The sequence below is a fragment of the Notothenia rossii genome (genome assembly GCF_949606895.1).
Source record: "Notothenia rossii genome assembly, chromosome: 1".
NCBI lineage: Eukaryota > Metazoa > Chordata > Actinopteri > Perciformes > Nototheniidae > Notothenia > Notothenia rossii.
Genome location: NC_136912.1, coordinates 7,301,726 through 7,315,378, shown reverse-complemented (window position 1 = coordinate 7,315,378; position 13,653 = coordinate 7,301,726). Strand labels below are relative to the sequence as shown.

The 13,653-nt window shown below is 39.0% G+C and overlaps 1 protein-coding gene and 1 long non-coding RNA gene across 2 annotated transcripts in view; one reads left to right on the top strand and one right to left on the bottom strand.

Moving 5' to 3' along the window:
* LOC307036334 (cadherin-23) overlaps nucleotides 1-13,653 on the top strand; it is a 68,961-nt gene continuing 55,308 nt past the window's right edge. The window contains exon 1 of the mRNA XM_079676560.1: nucleotides 1-102. Within this exon, the coding sequence (XP_079532686.1) occupies nucleotides 20-102 (83 nt within the window). The 5' untranslated portion in view covers nucleotides 1-19. The remainder of the gene's footprint in view (nucleotides 103-13,653) is intronic.
* LOC307039102 lies at nucleotides 5,623-7,765 on the bottom strand. The gene is made up of 2 exons (XR_013808138.1): nucleotides 7,563-7,765; nucleotides 5,623-6,604 (listed from the first exon to the last, which is right to left on the bottom strand). It is a non-coding gene; the product is annotated as an uncharacterized lncRNA (long non-coding RNA).

The window sequence follows — 13,653 nt, the reverse complement described above, 5'->3', positions numbered from 1 at the left end:
GAGGGTGATTTCTGACGAAATGGAGATGTCTGAAGAAAAGAAGCCAAATGAACGTGTTCACTCTGACTTGCAGATTGAGAATGGAGATGCAGAAATACAGAAGTAAGTGCATGTGAGGCTACTCTCTTCTACACCTGAGCTGTGAGGTGAAACAAGAGAAGAGCAGTGGAGCTCTAACAGTTAAAATAATTAGTTCATTTCATATTTGAACTTTACAGTTTGTAGAGACAATTTGCAAAGTTATATTAATGGGAATATCTTCCTTCGCAATACAATGATCTACCGGTAATTGATGTTTGAATAAAAGACCTACAACTCAATGTTGGTACCTCACCTGGGGCCGTATTCACAAAGCATTTTATCTTACCGCTAGGAGTGCTCCTAACTCGCGCTAAAACATTTTACGTAGGAGTTTTTTCTTAAAAGTTATTCACAAAGCCGCTGAGACCTACTCATACTAAGGATAAATCACTAAGAGTGAACTAAGAGTGACGCGCCGTTGCTATGGATGACGTCGATTCTCGTGCATGAGTTTAGAAGCGGTCAGTACGGTGATTGGTTGTTCAGAGCAGGCGGTCTCGGTGAAACTCATCCGCAACATCCCACAAACGAGACCACTAAATCACCGAAAAACAAGGAAATAGCCTAGGCTAGAAATGTATTCCTATCAAATAGTTATGGACAGTGCAGTTAGCAGAATACACGCATGATGACAAGTTTGTGCAGACCACGATAATGACGTTGTATATGCACGTTAAAGAGAGAGAGCAAACAATACAAATACGTAAATTGCATTAAATCAAGGAGGCAATTAAAAGCACCCCGCAAACTATTATCCAATGAGCATATTTCCAGCACTTAAACACTTTCAATAACAGCCCATACCGCCGTTCAAGTCCCCCTATCATGATGAATGAAAACAATCTGCGTGTTGATGGAATGTACTTTCTTTCTATTGACGAACACGTCCTCATCTTTTGAGGGCGCAATTATTTTTATGTGCGTCCCGTCAGTAGCACCGACCACACCGGGCATACCTGCATTGCCATGAAGTTGGCTTTGATCCTGTGTAGTCGTTGATTGTCCAAAGGAAACCGGATAAACTGTTGGATGATATGTGGTCTAGAGAGCGCGTTGATGGTTTGGTTTATGGCACGGCTGACTGATGGTTGCGATATTCCTAAATCGTCGGCATTGCAAAGTTGCATTTTCCCTGTTGCTAAATATCGTAGTGTTGCCAAACATTTTATTTCCGGACTAATCGGGTTATTCCTGTTAGTCGGGGATGTTATTGCATCCCGCACTAATTCCACAACAAGTTTGATACCCTCACGATTTAGCCTATATCTCTTGATCAATTCACAGTCTTCCATTGTCTCCGAAACATTTCGTCTCGCAGCCATTTTCAGATTCTTTGTGAATAGGTCTTACTGAGTTAGGAGTCCTCTCGAGGACTTTTAAGCTCTCCTAAATTTAGGTGCTACTTTTAGGCCTAAAATACTTTGTGAATTGCTCTTAGTGAATAAAATTAGGAGTCCTAAATTTAAGACTGACACGCCCATTATGTTTAGGAGTTTCGACTAAATTCGCCAGTTAGGAGCTACTTTTAGCCCTAAGATCCTTTGTGAATACGGCCCCTGATCTGTAGCAGAAACAAAGACAGCCGTGTGAGGAAACTAATTTTCTAGCAGCATTTGTGACAATTAATCATAAGAAAAGCCATAACAGAAAATAATCATGATAATATTTGTATTTAAAAATGAATTGGAAGAAAATGGAGCACCCAGAGAAAACCCCACGCATGAATGTGGCAGATGGTGGGATAAAAACTGCGATCCTCACTTACTGTGAGGCAGTACTACCATCCCATAAACACAATGCCCTGTGTTAGCTAAGTAATTGTTTGATTTTCAGCTACTACATGGACTTTTAACATTAAAACATTTACTTTGACGATTGACGCTAGCATTATTAGCATCCACACCACCACGTGAAACCACTTGTCTCATTGTGTCCGTATCGATATCAGCAAAAGCCTGAGCCAGTTGCTCCTGGTCCTCCGGGATGTTTACAGCCGTACTGAACTGCTGTTTGTGATTAGCTAGCTGTCAAAGAAAACAGACAAACAGAATTACCTTTAGTCACAGTATACTGTAAGTATCCATAACAAACAATAAGCAAACACTATTAATTACTATTAAAGCAGATTTCATTGTTCATTTTCAAGATTTGATAGATTTTTGTGATACCTTTTGTGACAAATGTACAGCTGCATTCAAATCAGAACAAATACATCTCAAAATAAAAAGTTAAACATTTGTCTCAGGGTACAGCGTGTACACATCATCAAACATACGTGACATTCATAAAAGTAGACATGGACATTCCAAATGACAACAATTGTAACGTGGACATATATATAATAAAAATAAAATGCATTCAAATACAACAAAATGAAGGACCCAGGAGGATGTAAATGGCAAGCTTGAGCCAGCCCAAAATATAAGCTTTAATAAAAGGAAAAGTCTTAAGCTTTCTCTTAGTTTGACAGGGTTTGTGCATCCCAAACACAAGCAGTCACACATTAATAATATGTTTCAAGGAATCAAGAAACGCTGAACTTTTGGTACTACTAGAATCAAATTGACTCACTTGGTCCGGATTGATTTGAAAATGTTTTCAACATAACTTGTATCCAACGTCGCACAGTTGGGGGGATATATATATTTTCTAATCCTCTGGAGCAGAGAGAGGAGCTGTGGATTATTGTTATTGATTAATGCATCAGTGTTTCTTGGGGTCAAAAACACTAAACTCACAACTTCAAATGAAAGCGTTTGGTTTATTTAATAAAAGAGCACATGTTCAAAAAACACCTTGATCTTCAGGGGGGGCGCGGGGCTCCGTTGGCGGGAATCCATTGGCGGGGCTCCGTTGGCTGGGCTCCGTTGGCGGGGCTTTGTTGGCGGGGCGCAGCGCGGTTCAAGGTGACAGGGTGTTGCTGCAATGAATACAGTCAGAGGGAAGGAACATTTCTATAGAGAAGGGTGATCCGTCAACATAGAGACATCTTTACCTTATATTTCTACTTCTGCATTTTCTCACAAATGAGAGACTATGATCTACCAAGTAACAGTGGCTTGTGCCGGTGACACTTCTGAAGAAAGAAAAATAAATGACAAAACATTTAGCTTAAAGTTCAGTACGTTCCAAAACATGACAGCAGAAACATGGCATTATAAATATTAAGCTTTTATCGATTAATATATTTATTCCGTGAATATCAGAAAAGTGTTTTCTGTTACTTACTTTACAATACGCGTCACATGGCATGGGTTTTTGTAACTATTCTTTTTATACCCAACTGCATCTCATGATCTTTTTGATTTAAGATCTGCTTTGTGTCAAACTACAGTTTCTCTGTTCAAGAAGCTTTTCACTTAAATAAAGTCAGTGCTGAGATCACCATTACAAGACAACAGGAAAGTGTACAGTTAGTCTTAACACTGTATGTACAGGGTTATGGCACAAGCCATGTGGTTTCTGAAACAGTTTGAACATCGAGGCTGAAGGCACGGCAACATGCAGGAGGTACTGTAATACTTGACAGGATCCTTCTCTTGGAGTTCATCCCTAAATCTGTTTCTTCTTTTTCAGCACTGTTATAGCATACCTCCCATCAGATGTGAGCATAAGCTATACATTAGTATTATTAGTTCATGTTCAACTTACATAGCTCAGTTGATCAAATAACAGTTTTGTTATGAGTTTCCAGATGATTGACACACAGACAGTGAGCATGCTTAGCAAAGCTTTAATCAGAAAAAGCAGAAATCATTTGGTAAAGTTTAACATAAGTATTGAGTACAATCACTTAAACCCTATGACTGAGGTTGATATACAATAAACAATATCATTTTTAAAACATTTATTTGGCTTTTTGAAATAGGGCAGTATATGTTTTGAACACTTTTTCAACATGAACCAAATATCAAACGTCCCTCCATCATTTGTTAAATTGTTAGGCCGTTACATAAGCACAACATTTACATTTGATACAGTCATTCATTTATTGTGTGTCTGTTAAAAAACTGTTAAGCCCCAAGCCCCCCTTGGCGGGGGCTTTTTAAAAAATTTTCACGACACTGTGTCTCAGGGCCTCTTAATATTTAAGAACCTATTAACGGGAATAATCTCAGCTAACTGACGATACAAACCATTTTTACCAAAACAAAACACAAGTCTCATAAGAAGCATCTAAATGCCCCCTGGGGAGCCAAAAACATAGAAAAGCAACATAGCTTGTTTTTTCTTGTCTTGTTTGTCGAACAAGGCTATCAACTCGCCCACAACAAGAGACTCTGGGTGTTGAACTTGTGCATTGGCTGCAACCACCCTGTACCCTGTTCCCGGAGTGAGTTTATGTTCTCCATTAATGGGATGCTTACAGCCAGACTCAACATGCCATTGGTTCTGTAACAGTCAAAGGAAAAACATCCCATCATGTATCATAGATCTTTCAGTACAACACAAAATGTACTGCTGTTTGATACATGCATGTTTAAAGCAGTAACCTAGATGATCCACTAGGTGGCCCCAGTCACTCTGTGGAGATGCAGACTTTCTTAAGCTTTGTCCTGCAAAAGGCTCTAAAGTGGATTAATGAATGCGAATAAATGAATGCATGGATTTCTTAACTTTGTCTTTCGGGTAATCTGGTCGGAGTTTGGCAATATCTACGTTTTTTGGAGTAAAACTGAGCTAAAATAATACTGAAAGCAGTTGCTATATTTCTGCAGGTTTTAAGTTGCTATTGGCATACTGAGACAAAAGGGTGTATTGTTTAAAATGTAATACAGTACCAACTACCAGAACAGCTTTGTTTAGTATTCTCTTTCAGTGTGTTTAGAAGTTAATATTTAATAAAGTTAGACTGAAGCATTCCTTTGGCACCAGTCAATTCTAAAATGAAATACAGAGTCAAACCCCAGGTCAAATATGTTAGAGGCTCTTGAACAAGTTGCAATCTCATATACAGCGAGACAACTACTAGCAAAGGTTCTTTTCTAACTCAGCGTTAAGTAATAAGAAAGTAAAAAGCATCATTCTGTTTCAGTGAATTTGACTCTTTTATCCAAGTTGAATTGTTCAAATAGAAAGCATTGAGAACTACTTAAATGTAAATGCATTTTTTAAATTACATTACATTTTGAGAGTTATAGCAGTGTATGTGTATATATAGAGTTTTATATTTTTTAGCTCATGCTCTGTTCTCCTCACCTCCTCCTCCTCTTCTGCGGCTGATTCATTTTCATACCTCATTTCATTTCCATCCGTCCCCTCTACATCCTGGCTCCATTGTCTCTTTTCTACTCTTTCTTAGCACCTGGATATTTAGCCCTTTACATTTAACTTAGCTGACGCTTTTATCCGAAGCACCTTGCAACAAACCATGAAGATAAACAATCAGAATAACAAGAGACGTGCATATACTGAAGCTTCAAATAAGACCACCCAAAGGAGACATTGCATTAGTTTGAATTGAGTGGAACCTAATTGTACCTAAACCAAACATTCGGTTTGAATTGGTCTTTATTTTTATCAAGAAACATGAAACAATCATTTCAAAGAGAGAAAAGATGATTTATTAGAGAGATCAGAAATACAGCGGTATAGCAACACAATACATAGATGAAGAGGCTTTTAGTTCTGCCTGTTGCCTCGACTCCTCTCTCCTCACGTCTCTTCCTTGCCTCCTCCACTCACATCTCCTGTGGGCGCTACATAAATGCAAGATAATGCAAAGAAAGGAATCTACTATTTGAAGACTGAGAAATGGAAAGAGCCCTGAGTCTTGTTAAGGCAAAAAGGGTCTATTTTACTCACGGTTAACGCCATATATTTTCCTTTTTGCCATGCTTTCCCTTCGCGGGTATAAAGCCTTCACTGTCTACCCTTTGTGAGGGTCCCTCAGCCCCTTGACTTTTTGCTTGGATCAGACTCTCCTAAATATGCAATACATTCGTGTGCAACTTGATTGCCATTGGCACAACTGATGCACACCATCCTGTTGGATCCTTCAGGTTTCCAGCAACGGAACACGTGGTCTAGTCCAATTTGACCTCGGGGGCCCTGGTGATTCCCGAGGAGCTGAAGGGCATCTCCCCGTTTACCATAAGGAACTTGAACTTTTGAATCTCTTGGTTGGAATACTTCAGAAAACACAACAGCGTAACTATGCCATTGAAGTATTTTATTGATCCTATCGAGGATGCTTCTGGGAGGTTCTGGTTGTAAACAATGTTCGACGCATGGGGAGGCAAAAACATAGAACAGCAACATATCTTGATTATTCTTGTCTTGTTTTGTGAACAAGGTGTCCAAGTGATCCACAACACGGGACTCTGCGTGTTGAACCCGTCCACTAGGCGGTTTCAGGACATTGGCTGCAACCACCCTCCTGCCGACGTACACCTCGTTGTTGTCGAGCGTATTCTTCACGTTCAAAACAGGATCACTTCCTTGCAAGACTTGCTGTAGTGAGTTTATGTTCTCCAGTAATGGGATGCTTACAGCAAGACTGAACATGCCCTTGGTTCCGTACCTGTCAAAGGAAAAACATGCCATCATGCATCATAAATCTTTCAGTACAACACAAAATGTACTGCTGTTTGATACATGCATGTTTAAAGCAGTAACCTAGATGATCCACTAGGTGGCCCCAGTCACTCTGTGGAGATGCAGACTTTCTTAAGCTCTGTCCTGCAAAAGGCTCTAAAGTGGATTTTAAGTTCATTTCCAATTATGTCACCCTTAAATAAATAAATGAATGCATGCGTGGATTTCTTAACTTTGTCTTCTGGTCGGAGTTTGGCAATATCTACGTTTATTGGAGTAAAACTGAGCTAAAAAAATACTGAAAGCAGTTGCTATATTTCTGCAGGTTTTAAGTTGCTATAGGCATACTGAGACGAAAGGGTGTATTGTTTAAAATGTAATTCAGTACCAACTACCAGAACAGCTTTGTTTAGTATTCTCTTGCAGTGTGTTTAGAGTAAGTTAATATTGAATAAAGTTAGACTGAAGCACTCCTTTGGCACCAGAGTTAAATCCAGGTCAAGTATGTTAGAGGCTCTTGAACAAGTTGCAAGACAAAGAAAATTTTCAGACTTGAAATGACAATGAAGTCTTATTGTATCTTATCGTATCGTATTAACGTTGATAAAAGCCGTACCTTACTCCTGGCACCTTTTTTATATATAAAAGGAAATTATCTGGATCAGCCCTCCGGCTTGATGTTCAATTTTTCTAATTAGAAACACATTTTCATAGCCGAGGTACCTGCATGTTTGCAGTTTCTGTGTTTATACACAAAGGACAGATCCAGACACATTCTTTGCACTCCTCTTCATGTCAGGGAACCATGATATGATGATATTACCGTCTTCCTTTATAAGTGCTTTCTATTCATCGTAACAACATCCTGCATAGCACAGCCCATTGCTTTGTCTCGAAGAAGTAATAACAGTGACTTTCAGCGAAAGATTCAGAAAGCGACTCACATTGACTTGATTTGAGATACATATGAGGCAAGTGTTTCCAGGTCCACAGAGTTCGCCCTGTTCACAGCGTTCGCCCTCTTCACAGAGTTCGCCCTGCCCACAGAGTTCGCCCTGTTCACAGAGTTCATCCTGTTCACAGAGTTCGCCCTGTTCACAGCGTCCGCACTGTCTCCAGCAGACAGGAGGACGAACAGCTTCGCTAGTATCCATTCCAGCCAACCCATCTGCACACAGATCAGCTCTATTAGTGTGTTTAACAAACACAATTGTTATTTATAGTCTGTTTGACAGCTCATAGACTCCTATTGTGAACCTGGACATAATTATTACCCCAAAGTTTTATGTTAGAAATGTTAAGTACGGGTCCCCAGCACATAAAAACTGCTGCATGCTAACTTGCATAATGTTGGGCAACTTGCACGATTGGCATAAATTGCATTAAGAACATTATTTTTGGACAATTTAGGACTGGTTTTGTGGGTTATAATCAGTTTCTAAATGAACCTCACTTTAAAACATAAGCCAGCATTTTATATTAACTGAAGTATAAACACTTTGGTGAAAACATAGGCTCTGACTAAATCACTAAATGCAAAGAATAAAGCTAAATACAGCCAAGTGTAAATCTTTTACCTTCTTTGTAGAGAATGAGATGTCTGTGAGATTCTCTATAGTTCTTATGTTGTCTGCAAGGTGCCACTGCTGTGAATAAAGTAAGAAGAGACATTTGTTTTTATAGAGAAACGGGGAACCATTGCCAAACTCTTTGAGTGACACATGCCCTGTAAGCTGGAGGCCATCAGTCAGTCTCCGTCTCCTGGTTTCCACCCCGTTCGATTTTGTTTCATTTAATCTAGAGTTACACTACATTTCACTCTCAGTAATGTAAACAAATGTTTTTAACAACTTCTGTGCTCCCCCTTTTGAGATGAAGTCTCCGCTTGGTGGTCCTTTGGCCCAGTGCCGCTACTCCCGTGACAATTGAGTTTTAAGGCTTGAACTGCAGAGGTGGAAGAAGCACTCAGATCTTGTACTTAAGTAAAACTAGAAATACTACAGCTCAGGAATACTCCGTTACAATTGAAATCCCTGTATTCAAAATATTACTCAACTAAAGATAGAATATTATTGGCATCAAAATATACTTAAAGTACCAAAAGTCAAAGTACTCATTATGTACATACATTGACCGTAATGTGATGTATAAATATATTGAGAAAAGCTTTTTTGATATGCAATAATGAATTGTTACTGTGTTGTGAAGTCTTGAATGCTGCAAGCCTGTACCTTTTTAAAAATGGGATTTATTGTGTTGTTAAATATCTTATTGCTGCCTGACTCACATTGTTAATCAGCTTAATAAATAGATGTGACATTTTTTTCCCTAGAATATCCTCTCTTTCAGAATCAGCTTGTAAGTATCTAAAGCAGACTAACAACCCAGCTCTCGGTTAAAGGACAAGTTCAAACTTTGTTTAGTGTTTTGTCAGTTTATATGCTGAATAAAAAAAAACATATCTATTCATGTGGATAGCGATCAAGAATGTCACACAGGGTGAGAGCTCTTTCAAGTTTGAGAATTAGGAACATGCCGTCTGAAAATGTGCCTTTCCAAATAATAACAAAGTCACTTACCTGTTCTCATGTAAGAAGGACTTTAGAAGACGGGTGACTGTTGGGAAAATACTGAATGTTCCTTATATATCCGAGTAGCACATGATAACAGAGGCCCTACATAGCTGTGTACCTAGTCAGATGTATGACTACATGGATGACGCTCATGAGACACTGTTTTGAAGTTATGATAAATACATGTATCCTGATATTGAAGAGCAAGCTGGTGACGAGTGATTTTTCTAACTGCAACCATGGCCACACAATGAAACATCAGCTCCACCTTACCTTAAAAAGTGAACCCACAGGCTAGAAGCGTCACTGCCAAATATAAAAATGTCACCCAGCAGGTTTGGTTATTATTTCTATTTGTCATCACTGCAGGTAGTCTGGTTATTGCTGCAGGTAGAAGAGACCCAACAGTAGAAGATTTAGAAACAAGCTCAGTGACAAACAGAGATATCTGCCCTATGATGGAGGTCTGCTGGTGGTCAGCATGCTTAAATATCGATGCTGTACACACACACAAATATTCTCTTTAATCTACTTAGGACATCTGGCCTCATGGCGTCCATCGCAGAGTCATTTCCCCTCATTCTTTCAGACAAATAAATCAGTTTAATCAACCGTCTACTATTTAGTCCTGCTGTTCAACACATCAGATACTGTCAGAAATATCATAGTAGTTATGGAGTCTGACCTAACTTTTAAACCCACACCAAAGGAATTACAAAATCAGCATTTGACCGCACCTAAAAACATATTTAGACTGAAAACACTCATGCCTAAACACCGTCTAGAGAAACTGGTCCATGCCTTTGTTCTTGTCTTTACATGTCTCTGTAAGACATCCATTGGCAGAGTCCTCACCAAAACGAAAGAACTGAGCACCCACCCCATCACTGGCTTAAAAGAACAAAAAGAAAACAAGAGCTCTCCAATCATGGAGAACAGGTTTACTCATCGTCCGCAGGGTCATCACCAAATACGCAGAGGCAGGTTTTAGCTTTCATGCTCCGCAGATCTGTAACAAACCTTCTGAACATCTGACGTCCGCTCCAAGCCTGAGTTCTTAAATCAAGGCTGAACACCTTTCTCTTTACCGCTGCTTTTCCAGAAGTCTTCCAGCTATGTTTTGATCATTGCACTTCGGCACTTCTTGCTGTTGACGTGTTTATGTGTTTTGTTTACGTTTGTTTCCATTCTTTTCAATATTCATTTTTATTTGTATTACATGCTAAACACATGTGTAATGCCTGTTAACATCCTGCTGTAAAAAAAAATCCCAATTTGGGATGAATAAAGTTGATTTAATCTAGTCTACTTCAATCAAATCCAATTTAATTAGATACGAATACAAAATACTTATTTTAAACCAAACCATGATTTTTCACCAACCCTAACCATGTAGTTTTGTTTTGTTGTGTTATAGTTTGGTTTTCTTTCAATTGGAATACTGCAACTGTTACACAGGGGAATGATGTTACCTCGAAGAGTAAGAATTCAGTTCAGTCATATAGGAATATATCGCTTTGCTGGAATTGTTTCTATCGCACTCAAGTCAGAAGAGGCACTTCCATTATTATCAACCTGGACAGAAATGTAGGGCTTGTTTGCCAATGTGCCAGCTTCATTTCACTGTGTTACTTCAAAAATACTTGAGTCAGTGACACGCAGTGTGCTGCAGACGGGCGTTGAAGCACATCATTACATTACATTGCATTTAGCTGACGCTTTTATTACAATAAGTGCGTTCGACCAACAAGATACAAACTTGAAGAAAACAGAATCATATAAGTACATCAGGTTTCATAGAGCTAAAACATTTCAAGTGCTACTCAACTGGCTTTAGATAAGCCAGTCCTTTATTAGTATATAAATGCTTTGTTAATAATTCTATCGCTCGAAGTGGAGTCGAAAGAGATGAGTTTTCAGTCAGGGCCGAATTTACCATATACTTTGGGGGCGCATGGGGTTTAACAGGTTTTAAAGTATCCCATGTAGGCCTACTAGTGAATCTTTATATATTTTCCTTTAGAATGGCAGGAAATTAATATTCACATTTTTATTGAATTTTTGGTCCCCCCCAATGTTGAAGCACATTCTCTGCTTTAGCACTCCCAGGTCCCTTGAATCAAAGTCAACAGATTGTTTGATGTCCTTGTGTTTGAATTCCTGAAATAATGTCTTTGGTTGGCACAAGCTGAAGAGATGCTTGTGATTCAACAACTTGAAATGCATAATTAAAAACACCATTGTTTAATTTCTAAAGCTGCAAACGTCAGTTGCATGTCGAAATTAGAATAGTAAACGTCATCACGCCTAACATTAGCCGCCTTTAGCTTAGCGGTGTTGTTGTGAAGTCATGTGACCGTGATGTATTTCCTTTGTAGCCTAATGTTGTGTTCAAAATTCCTGGAAAGACAAACGACTTCTAAGTTCAACTATTTATTGAAAGAGAGCAATCGATATATATTCACTTGGCCAAGGACTCCATCACGTCATAGAAATCACAGGCAGCCAAACTGTAATCTGTCAGTCTATTTCCGGACAAGAGCCTTGAACCTTGCGCGTGCATACATTGTTATTACACAGGGCGTTGCCCGTACATTTATGATTGGTCAAGACTGAAGAGATACCATGGTTTAGACTTGGTTCTCTTTGGTAGGTGCGCAGACTTAGAAAAAAGTCCCTTGGCAACACGATCCTCCAATGAGCATTCGGCTGGCCTGTGGAAGTCCCTCCCTACTCTGGCACCATCATACGTAATTTGTTTCTTCTAAAGCTTTCAGCAGATATAGTGGAATCTTCATAATTCTGCTTCCTAGTGTGTGGGAGTGAAGCTCCCATTCAACCTTAAGGCCGGAGCGATGTCCTGTTTATGAATAACTCTGTACTTTGTATTCTTTCAGTGTCTGCACCTGACCCTGTATTGCATGCTAAAGACGTAGTTCTGCTGTCTGTGGGGTGTTCTGCTGTCTGTGTGGTGTTCTGCTGTCTGTGAGGTGTTCTGCTGTCTGTGGAGTGTTCTGCTGTCTGTGTGGTGTTTTGCTCTCTGTGAGGTGTTCTGCTGTCTGTGGGGTGTTCTGCTGTCTGTGTGGTGTTCTGCTGTCTGTGTGGTGTTCTGCTGTCTGTGAGGTGTTCTGCTGTCTGTGGGGTGTTCTGCTGTCTGTGGGGTGTTTTGCTGTCTGTGGGGTGTTCTGCTGTCTGTGGGGTGTTCTGCTGTCTGCTGTCTGTGAGGTGTTCTGCTGTCTGTGGGTTGTTCTGCTGTCTGTGGGGTGTTCTGCTGTCTGTGAGGTGTTCTGCTGTCTGTGAGGTGTTCTGCTGTCTGTGGGGTGTTCTGCTGTCTGTGGGGTGTTTTGCAAGTATGGTTCATTTAAGATTGAGTTACAGCCCTTTGATTTTTCATAAGATATTCTAGTACAATTCCATACTTTCACATCTCAAACACATGCTCTTTCATTTACACTTTCTCTTTAAATCTCCCATTCTCTTCATCCTAATTGTCTGTTTAAACCACATGTATGTCTTTTCTTATCTCTGTAAATTATAAATTGTGTGCTTATTATTTCTAATGTTAATATTTTCTAAATTAATTTAGACCTCCTAATTGCCAGTGCAGCTTCAGAATCTTAATACTTGGACTGTGCCAACAAAATAAAACCCCAACGTCTTTAGGTGGTTTAAATAACATATTTCAATAGCTCTGAATTTCTGACAAGCATCTGTGTTATTCTTAAATCAAATGATTGAAACCCTATTTAAAATCTGAATATAATAATGAACTGCTAATGTTTCTGGTAAAGAAACACAATCATGTTGTAGATTAAAAACAACTAGAATCATGATACTGTCAAAGTGAATGATTTCCTGGTGATACTGCTTCTACCTGTCAGTGCTTAGATATTATCAAGCTGAAAAATGAATACAGAATTCCAACATACTGTCATCAAATGTCTTTCTATTATGAATTTAAATTGCCCTTGTGAAACTATTCTTGTGTTAATTTCTATCCCCATAATGACCTAAAATAAAGTGTATGGCTTTTACTTCTAATTATTTACCAGGCTAGAGACGGGATGTTGTCTAAATTAAATTATGTCTCATTACATTACTATGTTTTAGCTTAACTTAACTGTAATATGTTCTTTTTACATTTCAAACCCCACTTACTCTAATATCTGTTGAAATATCCACATTACAAAATTGTTTCATTATCACAGGTCAACTTCTTGGTATTCCCATTCTGGACTTACATCTCTCTCAGTAGCCCCTTGGCCACTGCTTCTGTATCTGTGTTACCTGTTATAACTCAATCAATATTTAGAAACATGTCAACATTCATCAAACAGTATCCTATAGACATGGAGCAGGTTCATTCTAAAACTATCATTCAATGGTCAGATTGAAAATCCGAGTTGGGGCGGCAGGTTTCTTTCAGTCCCTAAATGAAAAATGTAGATTGTGAATTTGACAG